This window comes from Talpa europaea (assembly GCF_964194135.1).
Source record: "Talpa europaea genome assembly, chromosome: 10".
Classification (NCBI taxonomy): domain Eukaryota; kingdom Metazoa; phylum Chordata; class Mammalia; order Eulipotyphla; family Talpidae; genus Talpa; species Talpa europaea.
This window is the reverse complement of record NC_140077.1, coordinates 7054532-7071478: the sequence shown is the minus strand read 5'-3', so window position 1 is coordinate 7071478 and position 16947 is coordinate 7054532. Positions and strand designations below refer to the sequence as shown.

At 39.8% G+C, this 16947-nt stretch overlaps 1 protein-coding gene across 4 annotated transcripts in view; it reads left to right on the top strand.

The window, feature by feature from the left end:
* The window catches only part of SEC23IP (SEC23 interacting protein), a gene marked incomplete at both ends in the record, with an annotated part of 32569 nt that extends 17397 nt beyond the window's left edge, over positions 1-15172 (top strand). Inside the window, 10 exons of one of the 4 annotated variants that reach the window (XM_084245170.1) lie at positions 2942-3150; positions 3487-3605; positions 3996-4148; positions 5414-5509; positions 9649-9846; positions 11753-11908; positions 12284-12386; positions 13352-13537; positions 14463-14625; positions 15091-15172. In XM_084245170.1, the coding sequence (XP_084101296.1) occupies positions 2942-3150; positions 3487-3605; positions 3996-4148; positions 5414-5509; positions 9649-9846; positions 11753-11908; positions 12284-12386; positions 13352-13537; positions 14463-14625; positions 15091-15172 (1465 nt within the window). The remainder of the gene's footprint in view (positions 1-2941; positions 3151-3486; positions 3606-3995; positions 4149-5413; positions 5510-9648; positions 9847-11752; positions 11909-12283; positions 12387-13351; positions 13538-14462; positions 14626-15090) is intronic. The other 3 variants (XM_084245169.1, XM_084245167.1, XM_084245168.1) reach the window with 3 other exon arrangements.
* Positions 15173-16947: the final 1775 nt, after the last annotated feature.

Sequence of the window (16947 nt, the reverse complement as noted above, 5' to 3'; positions counted from 1 at the left end):
GCCGGGGAGCAGCCGGGGATCGAACCGGCGCCGCAGAGGCCGCGGGCAGCTTCGCAACCCAGCGCTCAACCGCTGCGCCACCGGGGAGGCCCCTAAAGGTGTTTTCTTTTTCTGTGGATGTTCATGAACTTTCACTATGGCCATTCTGAAATCAAGAAAGATTTTTATTCCTTGAAGTTCCTTCTTTACCTTTCGCTACATCCTCTGTTATTTTTCTATGCAAAATTTTTGTCAGGTATCCTGATTCCCAATCAACTGAAAGAAAAATGGAATTTATTAAAAAAAAGAGTTAAAATTTTTGCTTATGCCTTATTTTATGCTAACTTTTTTTAAAGTTATTTATTTTTAAGATTTTAAAAAATATTTTATATAATTCTTACATCATTTTTCATTTTTGCATTTTCATTTTGGTTATATTCCCCATACCCCCATACAGTTCCCACTCCCCTTATTTTGGCCCTGATTCCTCCTCTTCTCCTGCACCCCCTAACCCCCATTACTGTGTCTCTGGTTTATAGTTGCTTGTTGATTTTGATTTTTTCTTCATTATAATTAGTCTTTTTCCTGGTCCCTTACTTAGGTTTTTTAAATTCCTGCTATGAGTGAGATCATCCGATATTTTTCTTTTTCATTCTGCTTATTTCTCTGATCATGATCCCTTCCAGCGCCATCCAGGCTGCTGTAAATTGCATGAGTTTATCTTTTTTGATTGCTGAGTAATATTCTATTGTGTATATGGACCACATCTTGATCCAGTCATCTATTTTTGGGCATTTGGGTTGTTTCCATAGCTTAACTATTGTAAATAGTGCTGCTATAAACATAGGAGTACAGGTGCCCTTTTGAATTAATGTTTCTGTGTCCTTTGAGTAAATACCTAGGAGTGGAATTGCTGGATCATATGGAAGCTCTATCTTTAGTAGATTGAGGAATCTCCACACAGCTCTCCATAGTGGTTGGGCCAGTTTGCACTCCCACCAGCAGTGCAGGAGAGTTCCTTTTTCTTCACATCCTCGCCAACATTTGCTGTTGCTAGTTTTTTTTTTTTTTTTTTTTTAAAGATTTATTTATTTATTTATGCATGCACTGGGTACAGTCAGAAGCGTGGGAGGGTGAGAGAATTCACCAGAGCCAGAGCGGGGAGGAGCAGAGCAGGCAGAAGGACCAAAGTACACTGCTGAGGGGAGCAGCGGGCGGCAGGAGAGGTCTGCGCGCCATGTGGGACCCTCCTCCAGTGGCCGGGGAGCAGCCGGGGATCGAACCGGCGCTGCAGAGGCCGTGGGCAGCTTCGCAACCAACGCTCAACCACTGCGCCACCGGGGAGGCCCTGTTGCTAGTTTTTTTAATATGTGCCATTCTCACTGGTGTAAGATGGTGTCTCATTGTAGTTTTGATTTGCATTTCCCTGATTACAAGTGATGTTGAACATTTTTTTTTTTTTAAAGATTTATTTATCTATTTATATAAGCACTGGGTACAGTCAGAGGCGCGGGAGGGTGAGAGAGTTCACCAGAGCCAGAGCGGAGAGTAGAACAGGCAGAGTGACGAAGTACACTGCTGAGGGGAGCAGCAGGCGGCTGGAGAGGTCTACGCGCCATGTGGGACCCTCGCCTGGCGGTCGGGGATTGAACCGGCACTGCAGAGGCTGTGGGCAGCTTCACAACCTAGTGCTCAACTGCTGCTCCACTGGGGAGGCCCATGTTGAACATTTTTTCATTTGCCTGTTGGCCATTTGTATTTCCTCTTTGGAGAAGTTTCTTTTTAGCTCTTCTGCCCATTTTTTGACTGGATTATTTACTTTGTTGAGTCTGATCAGCTCTTTGTAGATTTTTGTGATCAACCCTTTATCATTAGTGTTGTGTGCAAAAATTTTCTCCCAGTCAGTGGGGTTTCTCTTTGTTTTGGTTACTGTCTCTTTTGCTGTACAGAAGCTCTTTAATCTAATGTAGTCCCAGCTGTTTATCTTTGCCTTCACTATCACTGCTTTGGGTGATGTGTCTATAAAGATGTCTTTGAGGTGCATGTCATGTAGTGTTTCGCCTATATTTCCTTCTATATATTTTATAGCCTCAGATCTTATGTCTAGTTCTTTAATCCATTTTGAGTTGGTTTTTGTGCATGGTGTGAGGTAGTGGTCAAGCTTCATTCTTTTGCATGTAGCGACCCAGTTTTCCCAGCATCATTTTTGAACAAACTTTCTTTGCTCCATTGCATAGTCTTTGCTCCTTTGTCAAAGATTAGTTGACTGTAAGTCTGTGGGTTTATTTCTGGATTTTCTATTCGGTTCCATTGGTCTGTATGTCTGTTCTTGTTTTAATACCATGCAGTTTTGATTTTTATGGCTTTGTAGTATAGCTTGAAATCTGGGAGTGTGATGCCTCCATTCCCTTTTTTTTTTCAGGAGAGCTTTGGCTCTTCAGGGATTTTGGTGGCTCCATACGAATTTCATCAGTATTTGTTCAGATTTATTTATTTATGCACAGAAGAGCTGGGGTACAGGCTAGAGGTGTGAGGGGTGAGAGGATTCACCAGAGACAGAATGGGTAACAGAACAGATAGATTGACCAAAGTTCACTGCTGAGGGGAGCAGCAGGCAAGTCGGGAGAGGTCTGCTGTGCCATATGGGTTGCTCCCTGGCCAGCCGGGGATCGAACTCGTGCTGCAAAGGCTGCAGACAGCTTCATAGGTTGCGTCTTAACCCCTTGTGCCACCAGGTAGGCCCCCTATTTTATGCTAACTCTTTAGAGAATTCTGAAATTCATAATAACAGTTGTAGGCACAAATAACTTTTTCCTGTATTTATATATTCTATAGAATCAACATGTAATTAGTCGGTGCGACTTTTCCTCTCAGTGTATTATCAGGATTTAAAATCTAAAGTTTAAAAATCCATTGATTTGAGATGACTACTAATTGAATTTATTTTTTGCTTTCTGAACAGGAATATTAAGAAAATCACTTTATCAAGTATTGGTCGTTTTCGTCACTTTACCAATGAAACCTTGCTAGATATTTTATTTTACAATAGCCCCACCTACTGTCAGAGGATTGTGGAAAAAGTGGGAATGGAGATAAACAGGCTGCACGCACTCTTTATGAGTCGGAACCCAAACTTCAAAGGCGGGGTCTCTGTGGCTGGTCACAGTTTAGGTAAAACACAATTTTTGTTGAGTTATTAAGCTTCAGTGGGTGACATTATTAATATGAAATTTATAGTTTTAAGTTTTAAGCATTATAAACGGTAGTAATGAATGAGTGCTTTGAGTTTAGATTAGTCCTTTGCTATCCACCTCTACTTGGATTTACTAGGGTTGCTTTATATCACTGTTTTAATTTGTTCTGCTGTTTGGTAAAATAATAATATTGATTATAAGTTCTTGATTAACATCTAACTTTGGTATGACTCTTGCATAGGGACTTGGGGGGAAAAAAGGATTATGTAAAAGTACCTAGTAGATTATAAAGCAAAATGCTTCTTTTTCTTAGGTTCCTTAATATTGTTTGACATCCTGTCTAATCAAAAAGATTTAAATTTATCAAAGTCCTCTGGACCTTTTGCTGTTGCCAATGGAGTTGTGAAGCAGCCACATTCCCAGGAAAAGCAGGTATGGCCCAATTAACAGATTGGTATTTGGAGCCAAATGCTTTTTCAAAATTTGAACTATTTCCTGGGACGTTTTTGTATCTTGGAATACACTGAGGTTTACGAGCATAATGGAGTCCCTTAGCTTGTTTTGAGTTTCTCACTGAATTAATGAATTTCAATGTGAGAAGAAAACCTGTGATTTAAAAACATCAAGGTAAATTATTATAAGAAATAGGAGTGTAAGTGATAAATTTATATACTTTTTCAAAATATTCAAGCTTTGGGTAACAAATTAACAAAAATTATGGTTTATGTGTAGAGCAAACATGTTTAAGATTTTCTGTAGAATAGGACAGAAGTGTTGGTTTTTTCTCAACTTCTTAATGTTCTCTCAACTTTTCTTTCTAAGATGCCTGAAGAACCAAAGCTGACTATGGATGAGTCTTGTGATCTTGATGTTGAAAACGAAGAAGTCCTAACCTTGCAAGAAACTTTGGAAGCACTTAGCCTTTCTGAATACACTAGCACTTTCGAAAAGGAGAAGATTGATATGGAATCTCTGGTACTGATGATAGTTTGATTCATTGTGTTTAAAATTGTTTTTCTTGTGTATAAAACTGAAAATTAAGGATGATTTTAACAGTCTTACATCTTAGTACATTACAGATAAGGCAGAATCTTAAATATTAAAAAAAATTGAAAAACACAGGATTTTTTTCCCCCCCATAATCTGGGAATGCCTTTCTCTAAGTATGATGTGAAATACAGAAGTTATGAGAGAAAATTGCGTAGAAAAATATTCTATAAAAAAACACATCAAGGCCAGTTATAGATTAAGAAAGATACTTGGAACACACATTATAGACACAATATAGTACTTACTTCCTTAATATTCAAAGCTTCTATAAATTAATTACACAAAGACCATCAACATAACAGGAAAATAGGCAAAGAATATGAATGGTTGTTTTACAGAAGAAGTGATAACAAATAGCTTCTTATCATATGAAACTCTAAGAAAAATGAAATTAAAGTTGCAGTGAGGGTTTTTTTTTTTTTTCCGCCTATTCTGGCAGAATAAAAAGTTTGATAAGTTATGTGGCCATGCTCACGAGAAGCAGGCATTTCACACTGTATAAGTTGATGCAGCTTCTATGGAGGGCAACTTGGCAGTATCTTAAAATATAAAAAATATCTACTCTTTTCTCTAGCAATTTCATTGCTAGGAATATTTCCTATAATGAAATACATAAGTATATAAGGGCATTCATGGCAGCATTGTTTGTAATAGCAAAACCATGGAAACAACTTCTGTGTTTCCTAGTAGGACCCTGATGAAATCATTTATGGAGTATCTTACAGCTATTGAATGAATGAGGCAGTTCAGAGATAATGAAATGGTCTTTAAGATATATTACTTGAAAAGAGCAAAGGTCAGCCCTGTTTTCACAGTAAGCTACAAGTCCACACTGGGCGATACTGCATCCACGAGATAGCTCTGGAAGGCGAGCCGCCAGTGGCTGCTGAGAGAACTGGGTGGTTGGCATGGAGTCGAGGGGAGAGTTCAGTGTGTATGACTATAGCTAATGAGTTTTGTACACATGCATGGACTTTTATTAAAAATTACAGAATGCTTTAGATATGGGAGGGCTAAGTCTTTACAGCTTAAATTAATGCATGATTTATTTTTTCATTTATGATTTAAAACAAAAAAATTAACTTAAAACATGGACTTGATCTTAGAGTACTTTAGAGGATGTGATTTCTTTTAATAATTTTCGTTAATCTTATACTAGGTTGATTTATTTAATATTCCTCTTTTTAAAGCTTATGTGTACAGTTGATGATCTGAAGGAAATGGGCATACCCCTGGGGCCCAGAAAGAAGATAGCCAATTTTGTGAAACATAAAGCAGCCAAACTGGTAAAGTTCATTTCTGTTCTTACAAGAAAACTGACTCATCTGTGACTTGATTGTTATGTTTGAATGTTTTTTGTTAATACCATGAGTACAGCTAATGTGCTCCCTGCCCAAGGCCACAGTAGTGGAGTTGGTGGAAGCACTACTTCTGCATCAGTCAAAACTGTATTAAATTCCAGTTAGGGTAACTGACACCTGGGTTTTTCCAGGGACAGAGAGAATTCCTGAGATAAAGGACTTTCACTTTTAAAATTGGTATTTGGGGATTTCTTAGTGCAAAAACTGGTCCGTCCCAGACAAATAGGTATATGAGTTGGCCATTCCCAGGCCAGCGACTTATTTATTACATATTTATGAGCAATTTGCTCAACTTAATATGTTCCTTAGATCCCTTTCTTTCTTTTTTTTTTTTTTTAAAGATTTATTTATTTATGCATACTAGAGCTGGAATGCAGAGGTTGGGGGAGGGGGCGGAGGTGGGGTGAGAGAATTCACCAGAGACAGAGTGGGGAACAGAACAGGCGGTCCACTTAAATACACCGCTGAGGAGATCAGCGGGCAAGACAGGAGAGGTCTGCTGTGCCATGTGGGTCACCTCCCTGGCTGGGGATTGAACTTGTGCTACAGTTGCTGCCAATTGCTTCATACTGCTGAGACTTAATCCCTTGTACCACCAGGTAGGCCCCAGATCCCTTTATTTCTAAAATGGCAGTTATAATAACTTCTTTATGGGGTGAGAGTGAGGATAAAGTAATAGGTGAAGCTGGGCACCTAGTAAATGTTAGATTATTTTCTCAGTCTATCTAACCACTTAAAGAGATAAAACACACACACAAACACACACACACACACCCCACCCCCCCATCCTCCATTAAATATAACCAGAAAGCAGAAATTCTTAATATAAAACAAAGCAACCATAGCAGCAGCTAAGAAGCACTTGAAACAATTGGGGCCGGGGGAGCATTGTTGAGAAGCACTGCTGGAGGGCAGTGGTGCAGGAGAGCAATTCATGATGGGGTGTGTGTTTTAGAGAGTTTGCTCAGTTACCTTGTGAAGAGGGAGTTGGAAGGCTGGAGGCTGTTAGAACTCATTTGGAGTAGTCATTCATAGTGACTCCGGAGAGATGATGGGCATAGTAGGTGGAACAACTCGGAAGACACTTTAGACATTGTTGATTGAAGGTGACAGAAATTAACAGTTGAGAAAAAACTTAGGCTGACGGGTTTAATTTCATTTTTCTGTATTTCCAAAGCTTATCTGATTTCAGTTTATAAAGAGTTCTTCACCTCATTTGAGCCTCTTAACAGCTCTGGGAGGTAGATCTTGACAGATTAGCCTCTAATAAGCTCAGTGTTTAAACCAAGACCAGGACAGGAGTGTGCTGGTGCCCTTTGTCCCAGGCTTCGTGCTCCACATGTGAGCACGTTACAGCACAGAAACAAGAAGCTGTTTTCAGGCCCTGTATCATGTCCTTCATGTTATTTTATAGTACCAGGAAAAAAAATACAGAAAAGTTTTCTATAGTTCTTGAGAAATTTCTGGTAGGAACCTGTTTATATACTAAATGCTAGGATATATAAACTGTTACATTGTGAGAGTGTTTTGAAAGGAGTAAAGATCTACAAGTGATTTTATTTTTTAAATTCAAAAGTAATTGTTTCTGGATGAACCATAAACCTTCCCAGCCGTGTTGCTGTTGATCACTGTTTTTCACAGATAACAAGGTACTGCCAGATCAACAATAAGATAATATGAGGTATCCTATGGATTTACTGTAACTGAAATAATGGGACCAGAATTAACCAGTTATTTTATAATATAGCAGGCCAAATATTTGTGGCTTGAGTGCTTCCCCCCCCCCCTTTTAAAACAATCTTAGTGATTTTCATTTGCAGAGGAATACCTTTTAACCTGAGAATATTGATAGGTACATATGTGTATGTTGGTTCACTTTGTTTTAAAATTACTGCATGTGTCTAGGAGAAACAAGACAGCAGTTTGCTTGGGATAGTTTTTGATCTCTTTAGATAGCTCTCTTAACATTTTAGAATGTTCTATAAGTATAAAAGAAGGGAATTCTAATTGAATTCCCTTAAGAACTCTAGACATGTTCTTCATTTTCAGTTGTAGGTTTAATCTTGTGTTTCCTTTAAAGGACAGAGATAAGCAAACCTTTCAAAAACATCAGTGGTGGAATTAGTTCCAAGCTGCCTGGCTTGGAAAAGTTTTCTTTTTCTGCATTGCCTAGTGAATTAAACAGTGGCAGTTGTTACCTGAATTCCTAGTATTTAGAATTCACTGTGGTTGGCCAGCTGTTATATTTTGCGCTGTTGATAATTTTTAAAGAGACTTCCTTGACATTTTTTTTTTTAAAAGATTTATTTATTTATTTATACAAGCACTGGGTACAGTCAGAAGCGTGGGAGGGTGAGAGGATTCACCAGAGACTTCCTTGACATTGACAGCCTGGGAAATTGACAGCCATTGACAGTCATTAACAGCCTGGGAAATGAGTGCACCTGTGCTTGTGGGCGTAGACAGATCCACCCAAGACAGTTGTCCACATCCCCTGACCTTGCTGCTGTATCGGAGGGTGCTTACAAACTTGTGTTACTGCGGAGAACCCCTTCTTCTACAGATGCTTCCAAAGCTTTTGCTTATTATTTATGGAAGTTCATAAATCTTAAGTGTTCAGTGGAATAAGTTTTGACAATTTTTGCACCAATGTAATTACTTGCCTAAAACAAGAAATAGAATGTTTCTCTCCCTCAGATAGTTCCCTCATGTTTCTTTCTAGTCAGCTCCTGCCGCCACGTGGCTGTAGCTTGTAGGCAGTGTGCTCCCTGGATTTCAATCACTTTGACCCATTCTAAAAGTTCATATGAGTGGAGTTAACACAGTATTCCTTTGGTTGTGACTTCTTTTGCTGAAAATAATGTCTTTGAGATTCATCCAATTGTTACATCCTCTGCATTTGTTCCTTTTATTTCTGAGAGATGATCCCATCGTGTCACTATATCACAGTGCATTTATCTGTTCTTCCCCCAAAACTTTTTTTTTAAAGATTTATTTATTTTTATACAAGAACTGGGGTACAGGCCAGAGGCACAGGAGGGTGAGAGGATTCACCAGAGACAGAGTCGGGAGCAGAACAAGAAGACACTGCTGAAGGGATCAGCGGGCACGACAGGAGAGGTCTGCCGTGCCATGTGGGTATCTCCTTAGCTGGCTGGGAATCAAACCTGTGCTGCAGAGGCTGCAGAGAGCTTCACAGCATTGCGCTCAACCCGCTGCGCCACCGGGGTGGGGGTGGGGGCCCAAAAGTACTTTTTTTTTAAAAAAAAGATTTATTTATTTATTTATTTATTTATTTATTTATTTATTTATTTATACAAGCACTGGGTACAGTCAGAAGCGCGGGAGGGTGAGAGAATTCACCAGAGCCAGAGCGGGGAGCAGAGCAGGCAGAAGGACCGAAGTACACTGCTGAGGGGAGCAGCGGGCGGCAGGAGAGGTCTGAACGCCGTGTGGGACCCTCCTCTGGTGGCCAGGGAGCAGCTGGGGATCGAACTGGCGCTGCAGAGGCTGCAGGCAGCTTCGCAACCCAGCGCTCAACCGCTGCGCCACCGGGGAGGCCCCCAAAAGTACTTTTAAGGAGATTGTCAGTGGCTCCATTTAACAGCGGGTGCACACATGTTGAAGAGCGCTCTCCTAAGTCACATATCTTTGTAGGAAGTGTCTATTTTACATTTATATAGTACTCCTACACTGTCTGTCTCAAGTTGAGATCATAAAGGAAGAAGTTGGCATTCTTTTACCTTATGTTAAAATCTTAAATTATATAGAAAAGTAGAATGAACGGTATGATGACAGTCAATATTTAATGTAATTGTTTTATTGTATTTTTTCTTTGCCTTTGATGTTTTTTGGATAGAAATTTTAAAATAGAGACATCATGACATTTCTTCCCAACATATGTAATATATCTCTGTAAACAGGACCTTTGTCTAATAGCCACCATGCTGTTATTGTACCTACGAAGCGAATCCTTCATTCACAGTGAGATAGTGTGTTTCATAGTGATAGATGGTAACTAAAGTTTTCCTCCAGGTTGTGTTATAAAATGTTGGTATTCACAGGAACAGAGAAAAGTAGCATCAGAAAAGAAAGCAGTGGTGGGCGCTGTGATCAAAGGACAAGAGGAAAGTGCTCAGAGAGCTCAGGAGCTGGCGCCTCTGCCCTCAGAAGCTGATGCATGCAAGAGGAAGCTCCCCGTCGGCGCATATGTTTCTTCCGTGCATGTCAATTATGAGTCTTTTGAGGTCGGGACTGGACAGGTGGGTTTACATGTTCACAAGGGCTGCATGTTTTATTTTTGGAATCACGTATCTTCATTTATTGGATTGGTTTTTAAGTTTTTTAAGTATTCAGCATTTACAAGGGGGTTAGAGAAAACTGATTTTTTCTTAATAAAATTCCTATGCTTTCATGCTGTTCAAAATAAGGGATTGAACATGTACCCAAAATGTCATTTAACTTGAAATTGTTATTTCAGTTTTTCATTCACTAAGAGTTGTACATTAATCTCTTATAGCCATTAACAACAGAAAATGATAGTCATGAGAAAATGATGTTTAGGATGTACTTAAATAGCTGACATAAACTTGCTGCATCCAGTGCTCCAGTTCTTCCCTTGGGGGAAATTCCCTTAAGTTGACCAAGTATCAATAGAAAGAGCACTGTGCTTAGAATTAAAAGTTCTTGTTCTGCCACTGGCTGGCTGTATGCTCTCGGGGAAGTGATGTCACATGACTGAGCTTCACTGTCTGCAGAGGCACGAGCCTGGTACCTGCATCACCTGCGCCACCTGGCGGGCCCTGCAAGCTCTGGATTGTGCCATTCGTTGTTCATCGTAGCAATGTTATTGTAGGTATTGTACCTACAGTAGGGCATTGTTATGACCCCCATTTTATCGATGAGAAAATTGAGACCAAAGCAGAAGGTGAAAATTTGCTCATGAGGGGGCCTCCCCATTTGAGCGCTGGGTTGTGAAGCTGCCCGCAGCCTCGCCAGTTCGCTCCCCGGTTGCTGGGCGAGGGTCCCACATGGCGCGCAAACCTCTCCTGCCGCCCACCCACAGCTCCCCTCAGCAGTGTACTTCGTCATTCTGCCTGCTCTGCTGTCCCCTCTGGCTCTGGTGAATTCTCTCACCCTCCCGTGCTTCTGACTGTACACAGTGCTTGTATAAAAAAATAAATGTATCTTAAAAAAAAAAAAAAAAAGATTCCAGGTGTCCTCAAAAGCTTTAAAAAAAAAATTTGCTCATGAGCACACCATAAGGAGTGGAACCAGGGTTCAAAATCAGGTAGTTTGAGTCTAAAGTATGCAGTTTTAACCACATTTGGGACTATTATAAATTTAATATTTATTGCATTCTGTATGATGCTGTGCAATTAAAAAAGGATAATTGGGGTGTAATAGTCTCTAAATATTTTATTTATTTTTTTTTTTAGATTTATTTATTTGTGCTTACAAGAGCTGGAGTACAGTCCAGAAATGCAGGGGGGTGAGAGGATTCACCAGAGACAGAGTGGGAAACAGAACAGGCAGACTGACGAAATACACTGCTGAGGGGAGCAGCGGGCGAGACAGGAGAGGTCTGCCTCACCATGTGGATTGCTCCCTGGTTGGCCGGGGATAGAATTCGTGCAGCAGAGGCTGCGGATTGCTTCATAGTGCGGTGCTTAACCTCTTGCGCCACCAAGAGGTTAAGGTTATTTTTTTTAAGATTTTATTTATTTATGCATAGAAGAACTGGGGTATAGGTCAGAGGCACGGGAGGGTAAGAGAATTCCCTAGAGACAGAGTGGGGAGCAGAACAGGCAGATGGACCGAAGACACTGCTGAGGGGAGTAGCAGGCAAGGCAGGAAAGGTCTGCCGCGCCATGTGGGTTTCCCCCTGGCCGGCCGGGGATCGAACCCGCACTGCAGAGGCTGTGGACAGCTTCACAGTGCAGTGCTCAACCCGCTGCGCCACCGGGGAGACCCTCTAAATATTTTAAAGAGAAACTTTTTAACCCCCTTAAACCAGCAATACTGTCCATGACATTGGCTGTAAGGGTAAGAAGTGTCTTGAGGGGTATCATCTGTGTTGTTTAATTAAGTGCAGTTATAGGAGCTTTTGAATTTTGTATTGTGTAATATTGGAATGATCATCTTTAATTGTTGTTTGATTCTTCCTAGGTTTCTGTTGTGTACAACTCCTTAGACTTTGAACCGGAGATTTTCTTTGCCTTGGGATCCCCAATTGGTATGTTTCTCACTGTCCGGGGAGTGGATAGAATAGAGGAGAACTACAGGCTTCCTACCTGTAAAGGATTCTTCAATATTTATCATCCAGTGAGTGAACTGAATTTACTTCCACCTGCCCTCTTTTTCCTAATAGATTCTCAAGTTCTTATTCTTTTTCTTGATTTTGTACTGAAGATGTTATGTCTGTTCTGTCTTAGTAGAGTTTGGTACTATCCAGTAAACCTCTGCCATAAAACTTCTGTTCAAGGAAATAATTCTTTTGTTTTGCTTTCTGCAAAGTAATTTTTACCCACAGACTCAAAGGTCTTCTTAAAATGACCAATGTTTTTAATAAGTCATGGGAAAATAAGTCATAGAAAATTAAAATCTGTGGTTTGCCAGTTATCTTTTTTCTCACCCGGCTAACACATATAGCTAAAAATAAAGCTCCTTTTCATACATGTCCAATTCTTCTCTTTAAAGCTTGATCCAGTGGCATATAGATTAGAACCTATGATTGTTCCAGATTTGGACCTGAAACCAGTTCTCATTCCACATCACAAAGGCAGAAAAAGACTTCATTTAGGTAAAAGGCAAATACTATAAAAAAATTTTTCTTTCCTGTCATTTTGTAATCAGTCATTTGTGATGGATTAATCCTTTCTGTCATTTGTAATGAATTATGAAAATTTTAACACTAAATCCTTTCTGACTGAATTCATGTTATTTAAAATCTTACTATGTTGAGAACTTGTTTAGTAAATATTTGGAGGTGTTGTAAAGAAGTTATTTCCTTTTTCTTGATAACTTCATTTTCAGTAACATTCTAATTGCTGAAATAATTAGGAGTGGGGAGATCAGTAGTAAAGTGATAAGATACATAGATTTTGGAAGAGTTTGGTTGTAACATTTGTAATTGGGAAGCAGAGTAACATTTGAACTCATGACCAAATCATTAAGAAATAAATTTGTTGCTGTCTGAGTCAATTGAGCTGTTATCTCTCTGCTAAATAGACAAACTTTCTCTATTGAAAAAAATCATTGAACATAGTGGGTCAATAGTAATTCCAAGTGAGTTTTCATTTTCTCTTATGCCTTTTAGTGGTGTCTATTACTTAGCCGTGCATTTTAGAGCTTGAGTGGAAGGGATGGAGTGTAAAAGGAGAAGATTAGGGAAACTGTCCTTACTGTCTCACTCTTACAGAGAATATTTTCTTGGGAAAATAGTCATCTTCATATATTGATCTCGTGGACTTGTTTTTTTAACTTACAGTAAAAATAACACTTGAATTTCCATATTGTTTTTGAACTTTGCCCATGGAGATTATAGGTATGGTTAAATCAAGTTTGGTTGTTAAAAGACAGGTTTAGACTCCTCAAAACACTCTAGATGTTGAGGGTGTTCTCAGATGAGAAACTTGGTACATTTGACACTTTAGGGAGAAATGGTTTCTTACCTGTCTGAGGATACTGTTAGCTTTTGTTTCAGTTTTGTAGTGCAGGATTTTATCCAGTGACCTATAACTTGATATGTCCTCTCTATCTCTCTAGAATTGAAAGAAAGTCTCTCTCGTATGGGATCTGATCTGAAACAGGGTTTAATCAGCTCTCTGAAAAGTGCTTGGCAGACATTGAATGAGTTTGCCCGTGCTCATACCTCTTCCACTCAGTTGCAAGAAGAATTGGAGAAGGTAGCCAATCAAATCAAAGAAGAGGAAGAAAAGCAAATGGTTGAAGGTAAATTTGACATTTGAGGCATTTTCCAGTTCAGGTGTTGCTGGCGACCATAACATTATTTAATAATGAATCTTGCTTTTCCGTTCATGTCTTCTTTGTTAATTGTAAAGGCTCTTCCTGTAAAGGATAGTCTATTATGATATACTGTACTTCAAAATATATGTCGTCCTTTTATTTTATTTTTTTTAAGATTTATTTATTTATACAAGCACTGGGGTACAGGCCAGAGGCGTGGGAGGGTGAGAGAATTCACCAGAGACAGAGCAAGGAGCAGAACAGTCAGATGGACCGAAAACACTGCTGAGGGGAGCAGCAGGTGAGGCAGGAGAGGTCTTTGCGCCATGTGGGTCTCTCCCTGGCCAGCCAGGAATTGAACCTGTGCTGCAGAGGCTGTGGACAGCTTCACAGCGCTGCGCTCAATCCGCTGCGCCACCTGTGAGGCCCATGTCTTCCTTTTTAAATAGATTTTCTCCTCTGGTGGCAATCTTAAGTTTTTGTTGTGATTCTTAAGGCCAGACTGGAGTATTGGGTTGGGAACTAAGTCCGTGTCTTTGGGCACCGGAAGTACTGCTCTCAGCGGTTCCCGCCACGAGGCTGCAGTCCCGGGGCGCCGTAGACTCTCCATGCAGTGTCAGGTCACTGTGCCGTGGCGGTTTTCACTTTCTCAGATTCTAATTCTATTTCCTTTTTTTCTGCAATGCTCTCTCACCCCCTTTCTTCAAAACTTCTGTCAGCTCGTTGGCTCTCTCTCCTCTCTCGGGTAACCAGCCTTTTTCCCCGGCTCTTTGGAGGATGGGGATGAGCCTGGTAGCTCTCCAGGTCGCCGCGTGTGTCCAGCGTATTCTCATTGAGCCCAGAAAGTCAGCTAAAGTCAAAGGATAATGACTAAGTGGTTGACTTTGATATTGAAATGATTAAATTCTAGCAGAAAAGATTGTTGAAAGTCCAGATTTTTCCAAGGATGAGGACTACTTAGGAAAGGTTGGAATGCTAAATGGAGGCCGCCGAATTGACTACGTTCTTCAAGAAAAGCCAATAGAGAGTTTCAATGAATATCTTTTCGCTCTTCAGAGTCACTTATGCTATTGGTAAGTGTTTTCATCTTTGATAACAGTCCTGTGGTCTGTAGGTGCTAGCCCGTACTGCAGCTTTGGGGCGACTCTGCTGCCATCGTTATTATAGGATATTAGTTTGAAGGCCCATATTTTCAAAATCTGTATTTTTCTCCCACAAGGTGGCAGCATATCATCTGCCTTTGGCCAAAAAGCCTCTGAACTTGCACGTTGTTTTGGAGGCTGCCTTTCACAGAAAGCAGTGGTAGGGTCTTTGGAAAGCCGTCCTTTCACATGGCCCCATCAGGTCAGCAAGGAGCGCTGCAGCAGGTTGCTCTTGGAGCCTGTCTGTGCCTGTCCACTTTTAAGGACGGCTGTGAGATGACTGTACTCGCCTTTCTTAGGTCGAGTTAACACAAAAGATGTGCTTTCTGCCTTTGTCTCTAGAGGTTGATTTCTACTAATTGTCTCGTAAGTAAATATTCTTTTTTTTTTGGATAGGGAATCTGAAGATACTGCCCTGTTACTACTTAAAGAAATCTATCGAACAATGAATATTACTCCAGAACAGCCCCAGCATTAATTGAACATCAGTTCCACTGTGAGTTGATCTTTATTGTATGTGTCAGTTTGAGTATGTCATTCTGAAGTCTGTTTCAGGGACTTGATGTTGACTATAATTTTCTCTTGTTTCCTCTCTACAGTTTCTTTAAAAAAAAAAAAGTCAAAATAGAGACACTAAAGGGAATTGGTCTGCAGTCTTTATTTCTGACTTGTTACAATTTTCTTTCTAATTTTGCATAGAATTGGAGTTCTTTTATTTTCAGTTTTGTTTTTTTTAAATAGGTTCCCAGAAATATTAGTGAGGAATTCCTTTGCTTGTAGGTAACAGAATCCAACTCACAGTACCTCAGACACATAGAGGTTTTTTTTCCGCATGTACCAGAAGGACTTGTTTGATGAATGACGCCTTCAGACACGCAGGCCGTTTGCGTCTCTTCACCCGCATGCTGGCCTTGCTGCCTCGCGGTTACAAGGGGCTTCCATAGTCCGGGCGTCGTGTCTTCATTCCTGGGGAAAGGCCAGTGTCAGTTAGATCTACCCCTTTTAATACAGGAAAGCAGAAGCTTTAATCACGTCACATAATTTAGCCACCATTGTTGGGGTTTAGGTGATTCTGCAGCTTTTCACTGTTATAAATAATCCTGAACTGTCGTGTACCTGCTGTTTACACATTTCTTACCCGTATTTGGGAATGACTCCTAGAAGCAGCCTTGGTAGATCTAAGAATCCTGCACATTTTAAATGGCTTTTGAGCTATACTTATTGCTGATTTGTTTTTCAAAAAGATTGCTCCATTTTCATATTTCCTCCACCTTTGTTGGTAGTGGGTTTTACTATTTTAAAAAATGTTCCCAGTTGATACTCAGAAATTGCTGTATCATTGTTTTATGTTACATTTCCATTACTGTGAAATTGAGTATTTTTGGTGCATTTTACTGGCTGCTTGTATTTCTTCTTATGCTAATTGTTCAAAAATATTTGCATTTTTCTGGCAATGTGGGGTAGAATATTTCTTTTTCTTATTGATTTGTAATTATGATATTTAAGGATATTAACATTTTGTCATTGCAACTGTTTTTCATTTGACATTTGCCCTTTTTTTTGCTTATACTTTGAATTTTGAAGAGTGGTAGGTGAGTTGGAGAGTATGTTTTAAAAATACGTAACCAGTCTTTTAAGATTAATTATTACATTTATTTTATTTCAGTTCTTTTTTTTTCCCCTGAATTTCATTTCAGTTCTTATGTGACTTTTATTTGACTGTATAGTTTAGGAAGATGATATAGAGAAGGATTTAATTTTTTTCTTAAGTAGCTAATCTTTTTTTGTGCCATATATTGAATAATGTCCCCTTTTGTCATTGGCTGGTTGTTTTTAATCACATACTGTTATTTGACATTTTTTAATTGTATACCCAATATTTGTTTTCTAGGTTTTCTGACGTCTCTTCCTTTGACTTGTTTATCTGTCTCCCATAATTTACTGATTCCAAATCTTACTTTCCACATATTAACATCTTTAAATTTGGAAAGCCTTTAAAATCAGCTGTTGGTTGAAATTGAAGTTTTTCTAGAGTTTGCATTTTTTCTGCTGGCCACCAGGGGGCTCTACCTGCTGGAGTCTGCTTTCTCTGCTAGAGCTTTTCTTGAACTGCGCTCAGCCTGTGTGCCCAGACCACATCTGTGGATGGGGGTAGAGGGGCGAGTTCAAACACTGGGGAAATGTTTTCCCATTGTCGTGCAGGTAGACAGACTCTTTGCCATTCCTTCTGCGGTAAGAGTCGTTAGGCTCTAG